General features: G+C 51.4%; 1 protein-coding gene across 1 annotated transcript in view; it reads right to left on the bottom strand.

Moving 5' to 3' along the window:
- Window positions 1-1,326: 1,326 nt before the first annotated feature.
- LOC138520548 (E3 ubiquitin-protein ligase TRIM39-like) overlaps window positions 1,327-21,659 on the bottom strand; it is a 45,742-nt gene continuing 25,409 nt past the window's right edge. The window contains exons 4-7 of the mRNA XM_069632891.1: window positions 14,034-14,056; window positions 8,212-8,324; window positions 1,464-1,484; window positions 1,327-1,361 (exon numbers count right to left, since the gene is read on the bottom strand). Coding sequence (XP_069488992.1) covers window positions 1,327-1,361; window positions 1,464-1,484; window positions 8,212-8,324; window positions 14,034-14,056 — 192 coding nt within the window. The remainder of the gene's footprint in view (window positions 1,362-1,463; window positions 1,485-8,211; window positions 8,325-14,033; window positions 14,057-21,659) is intronic.

Genomic DNA, 21,659 nt, shown 5'->3' with positions numbered 1-21,659 from the left:
CCTATGGGAATCCATGGGAATGGGGAGTAACGGAATGGCGGCTCCGGAATTACAGGCTGTAATGCCCCGGTAAATCCGGCAAGTCTGGAGCAGGTAATTCATTCCCGGTCCGGTGGCAACCTGCCGGTTTTTCCAGCACGGTTACCGCCGGACTTGGAATGAGGCCCATTGTGTGAGTACATGTACTCTATTGGTGAAAGTTAGATGCAAGCACTTAGACGTGGGACTTCAAAAATAAGTTGACAGTAGAATAAACATCTGCAAAAAAATCCTTATAATAAAAGAGGCTTTATATATTTTGGGATAGGGGATGCAGGTATAGGGGAACCTGTGGCTGAACAGGGCAGTTCCTGTATATGGGGAGCCCTCGCAGCCCTACTTACGTGACACTAATGCAGGTTTTGGCTAATGGGTGGGCTGATATTCTGCTCACGTGTGCGGGCAACAAGAGGCCTGGAGTGTAGGAAAATGCATTATCCTGGACCATGTGCTTTGGTTGGATTGTGTCCGCTAGCCCAGGAGCCGAGATTGAAACCAGCTCCGGTGGTTCAACCGCGGCAGTTTGGTGGTGCTCAGGCACCTCAAACAGGAAGGTGACTCTGTGACTCATGTTCCTTTCCTATGACCGAGTGTCACTGCAGGGGCCTCATGCCGCCTCACCTACTGGTGACTCTCTGTGACTCATGTTCCTTTCCTATGACCGAGTGTCACTGCAGGGTCCTCATGCCGCCTCACCTACTGGTGACTCTCTGTGACTCATGTTCCGTTCCTATGACCGAGTGTCACTGCAGGGGACTCATGCCACCTCACCTACTGGTGACTCTCTGTGACTCATGTTGCTTTCCTATGTCCGAGTGTCACTGCAGGGGCCTCATGCCGCCTCACCTACTGGTGAATCTCTGTGACTCATGTTCCTTTCCTATGACCGAGTGTCACTGCAGGGTCCTCATGCCGCCTCACCTACTGGTGACTCTCTGTGACTCATGTTCCGTTCCTATGACCGAGTGTCACTGCAGGGGACTCATGCCACCTCACCTACTGGTGACTCTCTGTGACTCATGTTGCTTTCCTATGACCGAGTGTCACTGCAGGGGACTCATGCCGCCTCACCTACTGGTGACTCTCTGTGACTCATGTTCCGTTCCTATGACCGAGTGTCACTGCAGGGGACTCATGCCACCTCACCTACTGGTGACTCTCTGTGACTCATGTTGCTTTCCTATGACCGAGTGTCACTGCAGGGGACTCAAGCTGCCTCACTTTGACAGTGACTCCTGAGATCCAGGAGGACTCATGGAGGGTTAGTTTGGGATTTCTAAATCACAATTACTCACGTTCACAGGATTTCACGTATCTCCAATCTGAAAGTAAGAAGAAAATTAAGGGTTTGTGAAATCAGACAAAGCAGCGAGACATTGAAGTATGTTAAATATAATATATTTATTACCATTAATGGAACTTACCCATTTCTGCAGGAAATGTTTCTGTAATAAAAGAAAAACAAGTGATGCATTAGATCCCAAACGTTTCTACTGTAAAACATAACCCAGTACTCCCTGCCCTTCCCCTAATGCCTCCCCTCCAGCTCCCACCACTGCACCCCCACTCCCTGCCCTTCCCCTAATGCCTCCCTCCACCTCCCACCACTGCACCCCCACTCCCTGCCCTTCCCCTAATGCCTCCCCTCCACCTCCCACCACTGCACCCCCCACTCCCTGCCCTTCCCCTAATGCCCCCCTCCACTTCCCACCACTGCACCCCCCACTCCCTGCCCCTCCCCTAATGCCTCCCCTCCAGCTCCCACCACTGCACCCCCCACTCCCTGCCCTTCCCCTAATGCCGCCCCTCCACCTCCCACCACTGCACCCCCACTCCCTGCCCTTCCCCTAATGCCTCCCCTCCAACTCAAACCACTGCACCCCCCACTCCCTGCCCTTCCCCTAATGCCTCCTCTCCAGCACCCACCACTGCACCCCCACTCCCTGCCCTTCCCCTAATGCCTCCCCTCCACCTCCCACCACTGCACCCCCACTCCCTGCCCTTCCCCTAATGCCTCCCCTCCAGCTCCCACCACTGCACCCCCACTCCCTGCCCTTCCCCTAATGCCTCCCCTCCACCTCCCACCACTGCACCCCCACTCCCTGCCCTTCCCCTAATGCCTCCCCTCCAGCTCCCACCACTGCACCCCCACTCCCTGCCCTTCCCCTAATGCCTCCCCTCCAGCTCCCACCACTGCACCACCACTCCCTGCCCTTCCCCAACGCCTCCCCTCCAGCTCCCATCAATGCACCCCCACTCCTTGCCCTTCCCCTAATGCCGCCCCTCCACCTCCCACCACTGCCCCCCCACTCCCTGCCCTTCCCCTAATGCCTCCCCTCCATCTCCCACCACTGCACCCCCACTCCCTGCCCTTCCCCTAATGCCTCCCCTCCAGCTCCCACCACTGCACCCCCCACTCCCTGCCCTTCCCCTAATGCCTCCCCTCCAGCTCCCACCACTGCACCCCCCACTCCCTGCCCTTCCCCTAATGCCTCCCCTCCAGCTCCCACCACTGCACCCCCCACTCCCTGCCCTTCCCCTAATGCCTCCCCTCCACCTCCCACCACTGCACCCCCACTCCCTGCCCTTCCCCTAATGCCTCCCCCCAACTCCCACCACTGCACCCCCACTCCCTGCCCTTCCCCTAATGTCTCCCCTCCACCTCCCACCACTGCACCCCCCACTCCCTGCCCTTCCCCTAATGCCTCCCCTCCACCTCCCACCACTGCACCCCCACTCCCTGCCCTTCCCCTAATGCCTCCCCTCCACCTCCCACCACTGCACCCCCACTCCCTGCCCTTCCCCTAATGCCTCCCCTCCACCTCCCACCACTGCACCCCCACTCCCTGCTCTTCCCCTAATGCCCCCCTCCACCTCCCACCACTGTACCCCCACTCCCTGCCCTTCCCCTAATGCCTCCCCTCCACCTCCCACCACTGCACCCCGACTCCCTGCCCTTCCCCTAATGCCTCCCCTCCACCTCCCACCACTGCACCCCCACTCCCTGCTCTTCCCCTAATGCCCCCCTCCACCTCCCACCACTGCACCCCCCACTCCCTGCTCTTCCCCTAATGCCCCCCTCCACCTCCCACCACTGCACCCCCCACTCCCTGCCCTTCCCCTAATGCCTCCTCTCCACCTCCCACCACTGCTCCCCCCACTCCCTGCCCTTCCCCTAGTGCCTCCCCTCCACCTCCCACCACTGCACCCCCCACTCCCTGGCCTTCCCCTAATGCCTCCTCTCCACCTCCCACCACTGCACCCCCACTCCCTGCCCTTCCCCTAATGCCTCCCCTCCACCTCCCACCACTGCACCCCCCACTCCCTGCCCTTCCCCTAAAGCCGCCCCTCCACCTCCCACCACTGCACCCCCACTCCCTGCCCTTTCCCTAATGCCTCCTCTCCAGCACCCACCACTGCACCCACACTCCCTGCCCTTCCTCTAATGCCTCCCCTCCAGCTCACACCACTGCACCCCCACTCACTGCCCTTCCCCTAATGTCTCCCCTCCAGCTCCCACCCCTGCACCCCCACTCCCTGCCCTTCCCCTTATCCCCCCCTCCAGCTCCCACCACTGCACCCCCACTCCCTGCCCTTCCCCTAATGCCTCCCCTCCAGCTCCCACCACTGCACCCCCACTCCCTGCCCTTCCAATGCCTCCCCTCCAGATCCCACCACTGCACCCCCACTCCCTTCCCTTCCCCTAATGCCACCCCCTAGCTCCCGCCACTGCACCCCGACTCCCTGCCTTTCCTCTAATGCCCCCTCTAGCTTCCACCACTGCACCCCCACTCCTTGCCCTTCCCCAATGCCTCCTCTCCAGCTCCCACCACTGCACCCCCACTCCCTGCCCCCAATGCCTCCCCTCCAGCTCCCACCAATGCACCTCCCACTCCCTGCCCTTCCCTAATGCCTCCCCTCCAGCTCCCACTATGCACCCCTACTCCCTACCCTTCCCCTAATGCCTCCCCCCCAGCTCCCACCACTGCACCCCCACTCCCGGCCCTTCCCCTAATGCCTCCCCTCCAGCTCCCACCACTGCACCACCACTCCCTGCCCTTCCCCTAATGCCTCCCCCCAAAACCCACCACTGTACCCCCACTCCCTGCCCTTCCCCTAATGCCTCCCCTCCAGCTCCCACCACTGCACCCCCACTCCCTGCCCTTCCCCCAACGCCTCCCCTCCAGCTCCCATCAATGCACCCCCGCTCCCTGCTCTTCCCCTAATGCCCCCCATCTAGCTCCCACCACTGCAACCACCACTCCCTGCCCTTCGCCCAATGCCTCCCCTCCAGCTCCCAGCAGTGCACCCCACTCCCGGCCCTTCCCCTAATGCCTCCCCTCCAGCACCCACAACTGCACCCCCACTCCCTGCCCTTCCTCTAATGCCTCCCCTCCAGCTCACACCACTGCACCCCCACTCCCTGCCCTTCCCCTAATGTCTCCCCTCCAGCTCCCACCCCTGCACCCCCACTCCCTGCCCTTCCCCTTATCCCTCCCCTCCAGCTCCCACCACTGCACCCCCACTCCCTGCCCTTCCAATGCCTCCCCTCCAGCTCCCACCACTGCACCCCCACTCCCTGCCCTTCCCCTAATGCCACCCCACTAGCTCCCGCCACTGCACCCCGACTCCCTGCCTTTCCTCTAATGCCCCCTCTAGCTTCCACCATTGCACCCCCACTCCTTGCCCTTCCCCAATGCCTCCTCTCCAGCTCCCACCACTGCACCCCCACTCCCTGCCCCAATGCCTCCCCTCCAGCTCCCACCACTGCACCTCCCACTCCCTGCCCTTCCCCTAATGCCTCCCCTCCAGCTCCCACTATGCACCCCTACTCCCTACCCTTCCCCTAATGCCTCCCCCCCAGCTCCCACCACTGCACCCCCAGTCCCGGCCCTTCCCCTAATGCCTCCCCTCCAGCTCCCACCACTGCACCCCCAGTCCCGGCCCTTCCCCTAATGCCTCCCCTCCAGCTCCCACCACTGCACCACCACTCCCTGCCCTTCCCCTAATGCCTCCCCCCAAATCCCACCACTGTACCCCCACTCCCTGCCCTTCCACTAATGCCTCCCCTCCAGCTCCCACCACTGCACCCCCACTCCCTGCCCTTCCACTAATGCCTCCCCTCCAGCTCCCACCACTGCACCCCACCACCCTGTGTGTCCAATTGTCATGTTTCGGCTCCCCCCCCCCCCCGGCACCCCATAGGGCAGGTTACACACCCACAGATCTCACTCTTTCAGAGCTTAACATTCTCAGCACACAGTAAAGGACCATGGAAAAGAGCATTAAGATCAGAGATAATGTAGCCTCTTTATTGGATCAGGCAGATCATGCCACTATATCTGATAAAAGGACTGAAAGTACCGCGGGCAAATCGTTCGCATGAGAAAGGTGCGAACTACCAAAAGTTTGCACCTTTCTCATGCAAACACACATACATTCTCACGCACACACAACACACAACACACCCATAACACACCCCTACCCACACTCTCAGCACACCCCCACCCCCAAGTACCATGAAGTATAGTGAGTGGGGCGATGCAGGGGACACCCCCTCAGCCCCTGTTTTTTTTTTTACAATGCTACCACCAAAGATTAGAACTTTTGGTGTTCGAACATTTGGTGGTAGCATTTTTAGAACTTATGGTCAATGCGACCATTTATTTTCGGTCATTTCGTCCTAAACCGATAAAAGGACCTCCTATTTTGAACGCAATACTGGCTCAGTGTCCTTGCAAGCAATACTTCGGGGGGATTTAAAAGCCACCCTGAGGTATTGCATTACCCCCTACCTGTGCATCTCTCAAATCCGAAGGATTGAAATTGACTGCATTGGGAGAGTAACTTTGTGCATTAGAACAAACGTACCCTATTACCCCAACACCACAAGCCCTAAAGGCGTCAATGCTAAGTTTCAGGCTCTAGCCGACCGGGAAGCTAAATTATTGTCTGAGCCGGTCCAAGTCCAGAAGTCTGGGAAGCCGATATGCCTGAGACATTGTTGGCCAGACTGTTGTGTCACGAGTACAGTATGACCTACTATTCAGAGGCCAAGGGGTCCCTGATGCAGCGCTCTCAGGATATAAATAATGTCTTTATTGGCCTTTTGGGGTTCTCTAATCAGGAAACATGGTCTACTGAGGCTGTCCACTGAGGTGGTAAAGATGGATCTTCAGAATCAGCCCTATGGATAGATTCTGAGAGGCCCCCCTATTCTGGTGACCAGGACGACACTAATGTCTAGCCAAACTCTATCAAGGTAGTGTGACTGGGCAGTAAGGCCTAGACTTGGGAGACTGTGGGTGGTGATGGGTTCAATTAAGCACACACAGAGCACTCTAATAACTCAAGTGAGGCAGAATGTATACAAAGGCAATCATATTTATTAGGCCTTGAACCAACTCTTATCAATGATAATCACAGGGAAGCAAAACCACTAACCGTACACTATCAACATATGGACATGCGTCATTACGACCTCCAACACATGGTATAGGACGGCAACAGCCCTGCAGCCGCGACTGCAGAACCGCTCAGGTTCCACTGCAGGAAGGGGAAGGTCCAAGTCACACATATTCTACTGGATCAGTCTTTTCACCACAATACTTCTGACCGAAATACAATCTCTTTTCATTTTTGCAACACATTTTTCTTAATGAAAGAAGTCTTTTGGCACGTCTCCTTTTAATATCAACAACCGTTTGGTTTATTTTTTCTGCATTATAATTTATTTTAAAGTTGTATTCCTCCCTTCTCTAAAGTAAAATGGTAAAAGACTGGTTAGCCTTTTATTGTCCCCTTCTAACTTCTCCCCCTCCCCTTCTTTAATGATTTGTGTCAGTCCTTCCGTTTATCCTTTTTTAGGAGTTATTTTGACTTACTAAATTAAATATTTACAGTAATTTTCCAATTAATCTGTTTTCACACCACTATATATTTTGCTAGATTTGATGAGTTTTATGTACAACTCAACGAGTGCATTATCAGTGAAATGTATATGCATTTAGTTTTTTCATCCAGTCATGGATGACCGGTTCATTTCTTATAATCGACCCCTCAAAAAACATGTTTTTACCTCTCGGGAACCCCACCAATCAAATACTCATCCAATCAAACAATCATCCAATCAAACACTCATCCAATCAATCACTCATCCAATCAAACACTCATCCAATCAAACACTCATCCAATCATGGCTCATCCAATCGAACACTCATCCAATCATGGCTCATCCAATCAAACACTCATCCAATCAATCACTCATCCAATCAATCACTCATCCAATCAATCACTCATCCAATCAAATACTCATCCAATCAAACACTCATCCAATCAAACACTCATCCAATCATGGCTCATCCAATCAAACACTCATCCAATCATGGCTAACTGGCATGGACCTCAAAGAGTTATTGCCGAAGCTATCCCCAAGTGACAAAAATGCCCCGACGGCTTGGTAGCAACTAACAGGACTGCACACAATCAAATCTTTCTGGCCAGCCTCGGGTTTCAGGCCTGCAGTAGTCCCCAGTTCTAGGCCACCTGGAAGTGGAAACGTACTCCTCTCTGACCGTCCCCCTCAACCCTCGCACCACACATATCATCGGCATCAAACAGTTTGACTGCATTTCCCCCAACCTTTCTAACGGCCCAAAACATCTTTAAAATAGCCTACAATACATACAAGGCTGTGGTAACACAGCCACACCGGTACCTAGCCAAGGAACTGGTCAAATTAGGAAGCCAGAGCAATTCCAGATGCCACATCTTTGCAAGACTGGAAATAAATAAATGCCCACAAGCAAAAAAAACAAGAAGAGAAAGATCTCCCATTATGTGCCAGCTCTGTGGCACACGATCCTAACCCACCTCCGCACAGCACCATTATGCCGGAAGACGTTGCTATATAAGGAAATCCTCTAAACACTTGGTGCAGCAGGTAATAGCATTCAGGGTATCCGGCTCTCGGCCTCACCTGGACTCAACCATTGTGACACTCTCCATTGCTTGCTATCTACCTGTGCGCGATACAAGTACAAGAATGCCGACATGTTGGTTTTTCTTTGAGCTGTGCAAATGTGCATGTATTTCAATAAGATAAGTGCGTTGAGATGGTTGGAAGAGCCTTCCCGATCAGCATCACTTGGGTGGGCCTGGACTCATATCTACCTTTTAATTCTGTGAGCTTCTCCTGCAGGTGGGCATGTCGCGTGGTGCTCAGCAGCGGCGTCTCCATTCCAGGGGCATCTTCCTGGGGCTTCAGAGCCTTCACTTCACTGCACCTGAGAATTATAGAAAGATGCTGTATATAACCCTCGGCCTCCAGTGACAAGTAAGAGTAAAGGGGGTCTAAACGGTGAGATAAGGGGAAGGAAAAAGAGACCCCATTCCTAAAGATGGAAGGAGGAGATGGTGGGCTCGGGATCTCTACATTCTGATACATTTTGAATAAGAGATCCCTGGGTAGGACAGGGTGGGTTTGTGAATCTCTACATTTTGATACATTCTGAATGAGAGACCCCCAGGGAGGAGAGGATGGTGTGAGAAACCTGAAGGTGTCTCACTTATTAGTCCCCAGAGATCTGTCATCCAGGTGGCCAGGACACGGCCATCGCTATCGGATCCAGTTCCTGGTGCGGGAGGATCACATGGGTGAGGGGTCTTCGGGGAGTGGAAGTGGGACACTAAAGGGTGAGATGCGGTATCCCCTTCCTTATAACACCTTTTCCCCATCCTACTCTGTAGGATATCTATAAACTCAACCTCTCCCCTTTTTTGACACAAACATGTTCTCACAGACCGATTACCATGAAAGACAACGGACTAACATCAGAGACGTATACCTGACATGTCCCAAACAAGGGTCAGGCAGAATCAGGCAATTGGCGATAACTACACACACCTGACTGCCTTTTCCCTTCCCCATGGGGATAAAAGGCAGAGCACGAGAACACACTCTGAGCAAGGCCAAGTGCATGAGGAAGCAGCGATTCCAGGACGCAGGTCAAAAGAAGGAGAAAGGTGGCGAGACCTGAAAGGACATCAAGGAGGGAGTTGCCCTTGCCCTTTTCAACCCAGACCCGCAAAGCCTCTGACAAAAGAAATATAAGGCCGGGAATCGCAGTTGGCGAATGGTGTGACGGATGTCAGTGGTATATGGAACACTCCCGCACTGATTACCAGGGCGGGGAGATGAGGTTGCCATCGTGGTACCGTCCTTGACTACAGCAGCAAAAGAAACACCAACGAGTTCAGCAAAGCCGGTGAGTCGGAAGAACCTGATAAGGGGCCTCACTGTGTTAGGCTCAAAGTTGCAGTGGCAACATTAAGAAGATTAAAGGTACAAAGCTCATTTGTGATCGATTTGGTACCAGAGATAGAATGGTCCGGCGTCTCATTGGCACTCATTCGGAGGCCTCGGGCTGTTACCATCTGTCCTGAACAAAGACTGTGTTGAACGTAAAAGATATAGAAACAACAAGTACCAGGAGGCCTTAGGGAAGGCCGAAGTGAGGTGTCAAGGTGGTCATACAAGGGTCCAGCCAAATCCCTTGTACAATCGAAAGTCTTTGACATGTTGTTAAATGTTTAAGTATCAGAGGGAATTGTGAAACAGGCGTTTGTGCCCGACTGAGGGAAATGCTGTGGCAACCCGTGGGTGTGTGAAACCCGCACTTGTTATAGACACTAAGAGCGACCCAGCGAGACGTGATCGCCCTTCGGAAGTCTATGTGAGTGAAGTTGGCAAGTGCTTTAGAAGGTCTGAGCACGGATGAGGGAGACCTAAACTAGCTGGATGTTTAAAAAGAGATTGAGACTCTCTGATACTACAAGTAAAGAGATTGTAATTGAAAATGCAGCAGATTGTGATGGCAAACGTGAACCAGACTGAGGGATGTCCACAGTGAGTGGTTGGTCTGAGCCCGACTCAGGGAGGCTAACGTTGTGAGAAGGATAGGAGCCCGGCTGAGGGGGATCCACGGGTGAAGAGTAATCGCCTGACGTAAAGAGAAATAGAAGGAACCTTTGTTTTGTCGTTTTGTGATACATCAGGCCCTCTGCAGCCAGGGACATTGCATGAAAGAGTCTTGGACACAGACGGTCCTGATATAAAAAGAAAAGGAACTGTAACGGTGTGCTTTAGAAGCCCAGGAGTGTGCTGCGCTCACGAGTCCCGTCTAGCCCCGTGCTAGAAAACGTGGGGAAGAGAGACCCCGGCAATAACATCCTGACTTATTATTTTGTAAACACTTCTTTCTTTCTTGTGAACATTATCCCACACATAGTTTGTAACATAGCAGTAAGGATTGGCAATAGGTTTCTTGGTAGAGACCTTTTATATTTGACTAGACTCCACTTGGACAGTATTATTATCATTTGATGGTCGTAGCTTGCTCCCATCTTAGAATTAGGTTTAGATAAGGCCTATATCTCACCCATTGTACAGTTTAATAAACACCATTGAACTGTGATCACTTGTGTCTGTCTTGCTTTGATACCAGGCCTTTCTTACAGTGGGCACAGGGATATCTACATGCTGATACATTCTGAATGAGAGACCCCCGGTGATGAGAGGGAGGGCTCAGGGATATCTATATTCTGATACATTCTGAATGAGAGACCCCCGGGGATGAGAGGGTGGGCACAGAGATCTCTACATTCTGATACATTCTGAATGAGAGACCCCCGGGGAGGAGTGGGTGGGCACAGAGATCTCTACATTCTGATATATTCTGAATGAGAGACCCCCGGGGAGGAGTGGGTGGGCACAGAGATCTCTACATTCCGATACATTCTGAATGAGAGACCCCCGGGGAGGAGTGGGTGGGCACAGAGATCTCTACATTCTGATACATTCTGAATGAGAGACCCCCGGGGAGGAGTGGGTGGGCACAGAGATCTCTACATTCCGATACATTCTGAATGAGAGACCCCCGGGGAGGAGTGGGTGGGCACAGAGATCTCTACATTCTGATACATTCTGAATGAGAGACCCCCGGGGAGGAGTGGGTGGGCACAGAGATCTCTACATTCTGATACATTCTGAATGAGAGACCCCCTGGGAGGAGAGGGTGGGCCCAGAGATCTCTACATTCTGATACATTCTGAATGAGAGACCCCCGGGGAGGAGTGGGTGGGCACAGAGATCTCTACATGATACATTCTGAATGAGAGACCCCCTGGGAGGAGAGGGTGGGCCCAGGAATCGCTACATTCTGAATGAGAGATCCCTGGGATGGAGAGGGTGGGCTCAGGAATCTCTACATGATACATTCTGAAGGAGAGACCCCCTGGGATGGAGAGGGTGGGCTCAGGAATCTCTACATTCTGATACATTTTGAAGGAGAGACCCCGGGGGGGGAAGAGGGTGGGCGCAGGAATCTCTACATGATACATTCTGAATGAGAGACCCCCTGGGAGGAGAGGGTGGGCTCAGGAATCTCTACATGATACATTCTGAAGGAGAGACCCCCTGGGAGGAGAGGATGGGCTCAGGAATCTCTACATTCTGATACATTCTGAATGAGAGACCCCCGGGGAGGAGTGGGTGGGCTCAGGAATCTCTACATGATACATTCTGAATGAGAGACCCCCTGGGAGGAGAGGGTGGGCCCAGGAATCGCTACATTCTGAATGGGAGACCCCCTGGGGAGGAGAGGGTGGGCTCAGGAATCTCTACATGATACATTCTGAATGAGAGACCCCCTGGGAGGAGAGGGTGGGCCCAGGAATCGCTACATTCTGAATGGGAGACCCCCTGGGGAGGAGAGGGTGGGCTCAGGAATCTCTACATGATACATTCTGAATGGGAGACCCCCTGGGGAGGAGAGGGTGGGCTCAGGAATCTCTACATGATACATTTTGAAGTAGAGACCCCCTGGGAGGGAGAGGGTGGGCTCAGGAATCTCTACATGATACATTTTGAAGTAGAGACCCCCTGGGAGGGAGAGGGTGGGCTCAGGAATCTCTACATGACACATTCTGAATGAGAGATCCCTGGGAGGAGAGGGTGGGCTCAGGAATCTCTACATGATACGTTTTGAAGGAGAGACCCCCCAGGGAGGAGAGGGTGGGCTCAGGGATCTCTACATGATACATTTTGAAGGAGAGACCCCCTGGGAGGGAGAGGGTGGGCTCAGGAATCTCTACATGACACATTTTGAAGGAGAGACCCCCTGGGAGGGAGAGGGTGGGCTCAGGAATCTCTACATGACACATTTTGAAGGAGAGACCCCTGGGGGGGGGGGCTCAGGAATCTCTACATGATACATTTTGAATGAGAGACCCCCTGGGAGGAGAGGGTGGGCTCAGGAATCTCTACATGATACGTTTTGAAGGAGAGACCCCCCAGGGAGGAGAGGGTGGGCTCAGGGATCTCTACATGATACATTCTGAATGAGAGACCCCCGGGGAGGAGAGGGTGGGCTCAGGAATCTCTACATGATACCTTCTGAATGGGAGACCCCTGCAGAGGAGAGGGTGGGCTCAGGAATCTCTACATGATACGGTTTGAAGGAGAGACCCCCCAGGGAGGAGAGGGTGGGCTCGGGAATCTCTACATGATACCTTCTGAATGAGAGATGCCCAGGAGGAGAGGGAGGGCTCGGGGATATCTACATTCTGATAGAATTGGGGGGTAAAGGGAGGATTGCCCCCGTTTGTATTGCTTCACTTTCATATCTTTATGTTTAAATACTAATAGCGAGATTTGGGGGGGTCAACTTTTTGGTAAATTAAGTGTAAGTTTATGAGGTTGAGATTTAGGTAAGTGATCATTTCAAGACGACTTTTAGGACAGGTGAGATTTTAGTAGGGGATTAAAAGACATAGATCACTTTTTGCCATATACTTTTAATTGTATTTGTTTACTGCCAATTTTTCACTGAGGTGGGGGTTGGTAGGGGAGAGGGTGGCGGGCTGGGGGGGACAGGGATATTAATGGGCCTACACCCATCCTTTACAGAAAGAAGCAGTGAAAATCATATTGGTGATGAAAAATGCCCGGTAAAAACCCATAGAAATGTTGGGTGGAATTTAACTTCACAATTCCTGGGATGAGAGCGGTGCCTTTAAAGATACCTCTCTTCCAAGTCATTCCCAGGAAAAAACTGCCCGGGACATTTTCATGGACACTAACAGGGAGAGCTAACTTCCCATTAACTATCTGAAGGGAAGTGTTAGCGACAGGGAACGTCTTAAGGGGGCACTAGATAACTTAGTGGCCTGCAGAGGACTATTTGTTAGAACCTCTGGCCCAAAGAAAGTGCTGTCAATAACAGTGGCACTGGAAGTAGTGTCTCTGATTCCAGTGGTAGGGTGGCTGTGCACTATAATGGAATAGACATACTACGTATTGGAGGGAAATACCCCTCTCCCTGTCCCCTTTCTGGGGCTTGACCCTCCCACATTAAGCAAAGCTGAAGACATCTCTGGGATGTCTGCACAAGGGCAAGTCTCCCAGTGCCCAGAGGCCATGCTTTAGGCACTCTGCTCAGCAGGCTTTTTAGGACAGCTAGGCTGACCTCTGGGATGGTCAGTTTTTCTACAGTCCCAGCAGGTGCTAGGGAGTCTGGGAATTACTGAGGAACCACCACTCACCTTTGGGTTAGTGGTGCCATCCTTCTTTTTGGACCCAGCCACGAGGGGTTACCCACTTCTACTTTGAGGCCCTGTAAGAAGGGAGAATGTTGGCCGGCCTTACCTGTCCCCTGATCACTGTGGTGAACTCGGTGAGAGACCCACAAGTCAGCCATCTTTGCTAGTTCCCTTGGATCAGTGATGATGGAATTAGCTAAGTGCTAATACAAGTCAGGGAAGCAAGCATACAGGGGGTATATATATTTTTAAATCACACATAGAAATGCTAAATCTCCCAGAAGTTAAGATGGAGCCGGGGTCTGTAGTGTGTAATAAATGAGAGGAACAGAGGACAACCACTGGGATAAAAGTGAGTCCACATTGAGGGCACATCAAGGCAAGAGGAGACATACCTGCTCAAGACACTCTTCACATCCTAGAGAGAGAAAGAGAAAGAGGACAAGATAAATAGTCATCCCACATTGTTCTAAACGTTGATTTCCATTTTACAGAGAGCCTGAGCTGTGATTCAAGGAAAGAGTTAGGTTGCTGCATTATCTAGTCTAGGAATCAGTTGAGCCTTCTGGGACGTTTCTGGTCAAACAATGCAAAGCTGCGGATCACAAAATCAGACACAGACCCACCCCATATCCGGTGTTTCTGAGTAATGGAAGCAAAACGTCACCCAAAACCTTGAAGGTGACCTACTGTCCTCTCGCTTTAAAGCCATATCCTGGGGTTTCTAAACAGTTTCTTCTGAGCTGCCGGTTTTGTTGACACACTCTGCCAGCTTGGACATGGTTCCCTGTACTCAGTGCAGTGTGCGTTGCAGGTTCACAAGTGTGCATGTGTAGGAAGGTAGATGCTCAATGTGTGTGTGTGCATGTTTGTGTGTGTGTTTGCGTGTGTGTGGGTCATAGAGATGCACAAGGAGTCATGCTGTTTGTCCTGGTTTCTAATGGTTGTTGAAGTTCTAGAGAAGACACAAGGCTCCATCTCGCCACATATCACCTTGATGTCGCCAACGTGGTGTCTGGGAAGCAGAGTAGTAGCCTGCAGCGAAAGCGCGGGGCATCCATAACTGGCGATCAAATGTTGGTGCCAGAGCCATAGCTACATTGTTTGTGCTGGGAACTAGAGCCACTGTGAATGAAAGGTGGGGGTGGGGGGGGACAGAGCCGGACATTACTGGGGTATTTGAGGCTGCACTTACATGTAGTGACTTTGTCATACATACAAGGCATTAACTGCGATTAGATGGCATTACTGAGAGGTGCTGAGGTGGCACTTTGCATCTGCAGCACCTACACACATGGGAATGAACATGACATACAGTGACTTTACAGGCATGCCAGGCACTAACTGGCATTAGAGGAGTTTGAAGCTGCACTTTGCATATGATGGCAACAACTGCACACATGTGAGACTGCACATACTGCACTCAGCATTAGAGGGCATTACTGGGGCATTGGACTAGACTAGCTGTCACAGTGCAGCATTCGCTGACCTAGCGCTCTCTCTCTCTCTCTGCGCTGTCTCAGTGACAATTACTCTCTAGATCCATGGTATGGTACAGGCTTTCTCTCTCTCTCTCCATCAGTGCTGTCTGTTTTTCTCTCACCCCATTCCCCATCGCTCTTGCTCGCTCTGTCCAGGCTCTATCGCCGTATCTTGCTCTCTGTCCTTTGCCAGCTCTGTGGGTGTGCCGCTCTCTCTCTCTCTCTCACTCTCTCTCCCTGTCCAGTTCTGTGATTGTGCCACTCTCTGCACAGTGGTGTATCAGTGGGCGAGAGCGGTCTTTCATGCTGTCCCTCTCTTTCTGAGGTGTATTGTGAAGTGCACTCTCTTGGTTCTCTCTGTATGGACAGTGTGGTGTGCTCACTCTGGTTCTCTCTGTCAGTGTGGTTTATCCCTAGCACTAGTGTAGTCTGGTGTGCGCTCTCTCTCAGAGTCATTGCTGTCTAGTTTTCTCTCTCCTTCTATCTCTGTGTCCCTCCATCCCTCTGCTTCCCTGTCCCTTCCACCCCCCGCATCCTCCCCTACCAGTCCATTTCTGTCCCTCCCTAACACTCCCTCCATTCCCCTTCACCTCTCTTTCCCCTCCCTCCTTCCCCATCTGTCCGTCTCCCTCTATTCCCCCCTTTCTCTCTGCCCCCTCTCTCTTTCCCTTGTCCCTCTTTCTCTCTGCCCCCTCTCTCTTTCCCTTGTCCCTCTTTCTCTCTGCCCCCTCTCTCTTTCCCTTGTCCCTCTTTCTCTCCCCCTCTCTTTTTCTTGATAGTTTATGTTATGTGTGTGATGTGTGGAGCGCTAACGGCCACACTCGGGCATCAAAGCTTTTGCTAACCTGACCCCCCGGTTTGAGGAGCAGAGAATGTTCTCAGTTTTATTTCGGTAGTGTGATGGGTCAGAAATGTGAGGCGGACAACTTTTAGATCATTTTTCAAAGAATGCTGTTTTATTAAATCAAAAGTGCAAACCTACGCCTCACTTGCCCATCTCTAACAAGGATTTCTCTGCCTAAATAAACAAAGGCAAACACTCTAGCATAACATTTCTGGCCCTCACACTTATACATAAACATAAACAAGAAAACATATGGCAATACTTGTATTAGCAACACATTCAAGTCTTTGATTGTAACCTGAGCGAATTCCACTTCCCCAGGTTTTAAGTCAAGGTTAGTTCCGTTGAATAACACAAAACAACAAGAAAATCAAGTGTTGAAACAAAGTTCCAACACAGTTTTTGGCCAAGTCAGTTTGTTAAGAAAAACTTCCAACACTCCACAGTTCAACACATAAAAGATCATTTTCCTCCAGGAAATGCACAAGTCAAAGCTCCTTAAACAGTACCAATGGGATTCTTGGTTAGGATGTTTTCCATCACAACTTAGTTGATTCACAAAACACAGTTTAGTTGAAATCTCATCACAGTGCTTCTCTCTCAGTACCATTAAACACAACCACTTCTTTGTCAGGAAAAGGCCACAGTGTTTCTCTCCTAACACCGTGAGCAACACCTGCTTCCTTCACAGTACATTCAACTTCTGTCTGGGTCACTTTATACCAGGACTTCCACTTCTGTCTAGGCCACTTTATACCAGGACTTCCACTTCCATGTCTGCCTGGGTCACTTTATACCAGGGCCTCCACTTCCTCTTCTGCCTGGGCCACTTTATACCAGGACTTCCACTTCCATGTCTGCCTGGGTCACTTTATACCAGGGTCTCCACTTCCACTTCTGCCTGGTCACATTATACCAGGACTTCCTCCACTTCTGTCTGGGTCACTTTATACCAGGACTTCCACTTCCACTTCTGCCTGGGTCACTTTATACAAGGACTTCCACTTCTCCCTGGGTCACTTTATACCAGGACCTCCACTTCCACTTCTGCCTGTGTCACTTTATACCAGGACTTCCACTTCCACTTCTGCCTGGGTCACTTTATACCAGGACTTCCACTTCCACATCTGTCTGGGTCACTTTATACCTGGACTTCCACTCCACTTCTGCCTGGGTTGCTTTATACCAGGACTTCCACTTCTGCCTGGGTCACTTTATACCAGGACTTCCACTTCTGCCTGGGTCACTTTATACCAGGACTTCCACTTCTGCCTGGGTCACTTTATACCAGGACTTCCAATTCCACTTCTACCTGGGTCACCTTATACCAGGACTTCCACTTCCACTTCTGCCTGGGTCACCTTATACCAGGACTTCAACTTCCACTTCTGTCTGGGTCACATTATACCAGGACTTCTACGTTAACTGCTGCCTGGATCACTTTATACCAGGACTTCCACTTCCACATCTGTCTGGGTCACTTTATACTAGGACCTTCACTTCTACCTGGGTCACTTTATACCAGGACTTCCACTCATGCCTGGGTCACTTTATACCAGGACTTCCAATTTCACTTCTCCCTGGGTCACTTTATACCAGGACTTCCACTTCCACTTCTGTTTGGGTCACTTTATACCAGGACTTCCACTTCCACTTCTATCTGGGTCACTTTATACCAGGACTTCCACTTCTGTCTGGATCACTTTATACCAGGACTTCCACTTCTGTCTGGGTCATTTTATACCAGGACTTCCACTTCCACTTTTGTCTGGGTCACTTTATACCAGGACTTCCACTTCTGTCTGGGTCACTTTATACCAGGACTTTCACTTCCATGTCTGCCTGGGTCACTTTATACCAGGACTTCCACTTCCACTTCTGCCTGGGTCACTTTATACCAGGACTTCCACTTCCACTTCTGCCTGGGTCACCTTATACCAGGACTTCCACTTCCACTTCTGCCTGGGTCACCTTATACCAGGACTTCCACTTCCACTTCTGCCTAGGTCAATTTATACCAGGACTTCCACTTCCACTTCCGCCTGGGACACTTTATACCAGGACTTCCACTTCCACTTCCGCCTGGGTCACTTTATACCAGGACTTCCACTTCCACTTCCGCCTGGGTCACTTTATACCAGGACTTCCACTTCCACTTCTGCCTGGGTCACCTTATACCAGGACTTCCACTTCCACTTCTGCCTAGGTCAATTTATACCAGGACTTCCACTTCCACTTCTGTCTGGGTCACTTTATACCAGGGCTTCCACTTCCACTTCTGCCTGGGTCCCCTTATACCAGGACTTCCACTTCCACTTCTGCCTGGGTCACCTTATACCAGGACTTCCACTTCCACTTCTGCCTGGGTCACTTTATACCAGGACTTCCACTTCCACTTCTGCCTGGGTCACCTTATACCAGGACTTCCACTTCCACTTCTGCCTCGGTCACTTTATACCAGGACTTCCACTTCCACTTCTGCCTGGGTCACCTTATACCAGGACTTCCACTTCCACTTCTGCCTAGGTCAATTTATACCAGGACTTCCACTTCCACTTCTGCCTGGGTCGCTTTATACCAGGACTTCCACTTCCACTTCTGTCTGGGTCACTTTATACCTGGACTTCCACTTCCACTTCTGCCTGGGTCGCTTTATACCAGGACTTCCACTTCTGCCTGGGTCACTTTATACCAGGACCTTCACTTCTGCCTGGGTCACTTTATACCAGGACTTCCACTTCTGCCTGGGTCACTTTATACCAGGACTTCCACTTCTGCCTGGGTCACTTTATACCAGGACTTCCACTTCCATGTCTGCCTGGGTCACTTTATACCAGGGCCTCCACTTCCTCTTCTGCCTGGGCCACTTTATACCAGGACTTCCACTTCCATGTCTGCCTGGGTCACTTTATACCAGGGTCTCCACTTCCAATTCTGCCTGGTCACATTATACCAGGACTTCCTCCACTTCTGTCTGGGTCACTTTATACCAGGACTTCCACTTCCACTTCTGCCTGGGTCACTTTATACAAGGACTTCCACTTCTCCCTGGGTCACTTTATACCAGGACCTCCACTTCCACTTCTGCCTGTGTCACTTTATACCAGGACTTCCACTTCCACTTCTGCCTGGGTCACTTTATACCAGGACTTCCACTTCCACATCTGTCTGGGTCACTTTATACCTGGACTTCCACTCCACTTCTGCCTGGGTTGCTTTATACCAGGACTTCCACTTCTGCCTGGGTCACTTTATACCAGGACTTCCACTTCTGCCTGGGTCACTTTATACCAGGACTTCCACTTCTGCCTGGGTCACTTTATACCAGGACTTCCAATTCCACTTCTACCTGGGTCACCTTATACCAGGACTTCCACTTCCACTTCTGCCTGGGTCACCTTATACCAGGACTTCAACTTCCACTTCTGTCTGGGTCACATTATACCAGGACTTCTACGTTAACTGCTGCCTGGATCACTTTATACCAGGACTTCCACTTCCACATCTGTCTGGGTCACTTTATACTAGGACCTTCACTTCTACCTGGGTCACTTTATACCAGGACTTCCACTCATGCCTGGGTCACTTTATACCAGGACTTCCAATTCCACTTCTCCCTGGGTCACTTTATACCAGGACTTCCACTTCCACTTCTGTTTGGGTCACTTTATACCAGGACTTCCACTTCCACTTCTATCTGGGTCACTTTATACCAGGACTTCCACTTCTGTCTGGATCACTTTATACCAGGACTTCCACTTCTGTCTGGGTCATTTTATACCAGGACTTCCACTTCCACTTTTGTCTGGGTCACTTTATACCAGGACTTCCACTTCTGTCTGGGTCACTTTATACCAGGACTTTCACTTCCATGTCTGCCTGGGTCACTTTATACCAGGACTTCCACTTCCACTTCTGCCTGGGTCACTTTATACCAGGACTTCCACTTCCACTTCTGCCTGGGTCACCTTATACCAGGACTTCCACTTCCACTTCTGCCTGGGTCACCTTATACCAGGACTTCCACTTCCACTTCTGCCTAGGTCAATTTATACCAGGACTTCCACTTCCACTTCCGCCTGGGACACTTTATACCAGGACTTCCACTTCCACTTCCGCCTGGGTCACTTTATACCAGGACTTCCACTTCCACTTCCGCCTGGGTCACTTTATACCAGGACTTCCACTTCCACTTCTGCCTGGGTCACCTTATACCAGGACTTCCACTTCCACTTCTGCCTAGGTCAATTTATACCAGGACTTCCACTTCCACTTCTGTCTGGGTCACTTTATACCAGGGCTTCCACTTCCACTTCTGCCTGGGTCCCCTTATACCAGGACTTCCACTTCCACTTCTGCCTGGGTCACCTTATACCAGGACTTCCACTTCCACTTCTGCCTGGGTCACTTTATACCAGGACTTCCACTTCCACTTCTGCCTGGGTCACCTTATACCAGGACTTCCACTTCCACTTCTGCCTCGGTCACTTTATACCAGGACTTCCACTTCCACTTCTGCCTGGGTCACCTTATACCAGGACTTCCACTTCCACTTCTGCCTAGGTCAATTTATACCAGGACTTCCACTTCCACTTCTGCCTGGGTCGCTTTATACCAGGACTTCCACTTCCACTTCTGTCTGGGTCACTTTATACCTGGACTTCCACTTCCACTTCTGCCTGGGTCGCTTTATACCAGGACTTCCACTTCTGCCTGGGTCACTTTATACCAGGACCTTCACTTCTGCCTGGGTCACTTTATACCAGGACTTCCACTTCTGCCTGGGTCACTTTATACCAGGACTTCCACTTCTGCCTGGGTCACTTTATACCAGGACTTCCACTTCCATGTCTGCCTGGGTCACTTTATACCAGGGCCTCCACTTCCTCTTCTGCCTGGGCCACTTTATACCAGGACTTCCACTTCCATGTCTGCCTGGGTCACTTTATACCAGGGTCTCCACTTCCAATTCTGCCTGGTCACATTATACCAGGACTTCCTCCACTTCTGTCTGGGTCACTTTATACCAGGACTTCCACTTCCACTTCTGCCTGGGTCACTTTATACAAGGACTTCCACTTCTCCCTGGGTCACTTTATACCAGGACCTCCACTTCCACTTCTGCCTGTGTCACTTTATACCAGGACTTCCACTTCCACTTCTGCCTGGGTCACTTTATACCAGGACTTCCACTTCCACATCTGTCTGGGTCACTTTATACCTGGACTTCCACTCCACTTCTGCCTGGGTCGCTTTATACCAGGACTGCCACTTCTGCCTGGGTCACTTTATACCAGGACTTCCACTTCTGCCTGGGTCACTTTATACCAGGACTTCCACTTCTGCCTGGGTCACTTTATACCAGGACTTCCAATTCCACTTCTACCTGGGTCACCTTATACCAGGACTTCCACTTCCACTTCTGCCTGGGTCACCTTATACCAGGACTTCCACTTCCACTTCTGTCTGGGTCACATTATACCAGGACTTCTACGTTAACTGCTGCCTGGATCACTTTATACCAGGACTTCCACTTCCACATCTGTCTGGGTCACTTTATACTAGGACCTTCACTTCTGCCTGGGTCACTTTATACCAGGACTTCCACTCATGCCTGGGTCACTTTATACCAGGACTTCCAATTCCACTTCTCCCTGGGTCACTTTATACCAGGACTTCCACTTCCACTTCTGTTT

This window comes from Ambystoma mexicanum, chromosome 13 (genome assembly GCF_040938575.1).
Source record: "Ambystoma mexicanum isolate Mex_15411 chromosome 13, UKY_AmexF1_1, whole genome shotgun sequence".
Taxonomy (NCBI): domain Eukaryota; kingdom Metazoa; phylum Chordata; class Amphibia; order Caudata; family Ambystomatidae; genus Ambystoma; species Ambystoma mexicanum.
This window is presented reverse-complemented; position numbering and strand designations above follow the sequence as displayed.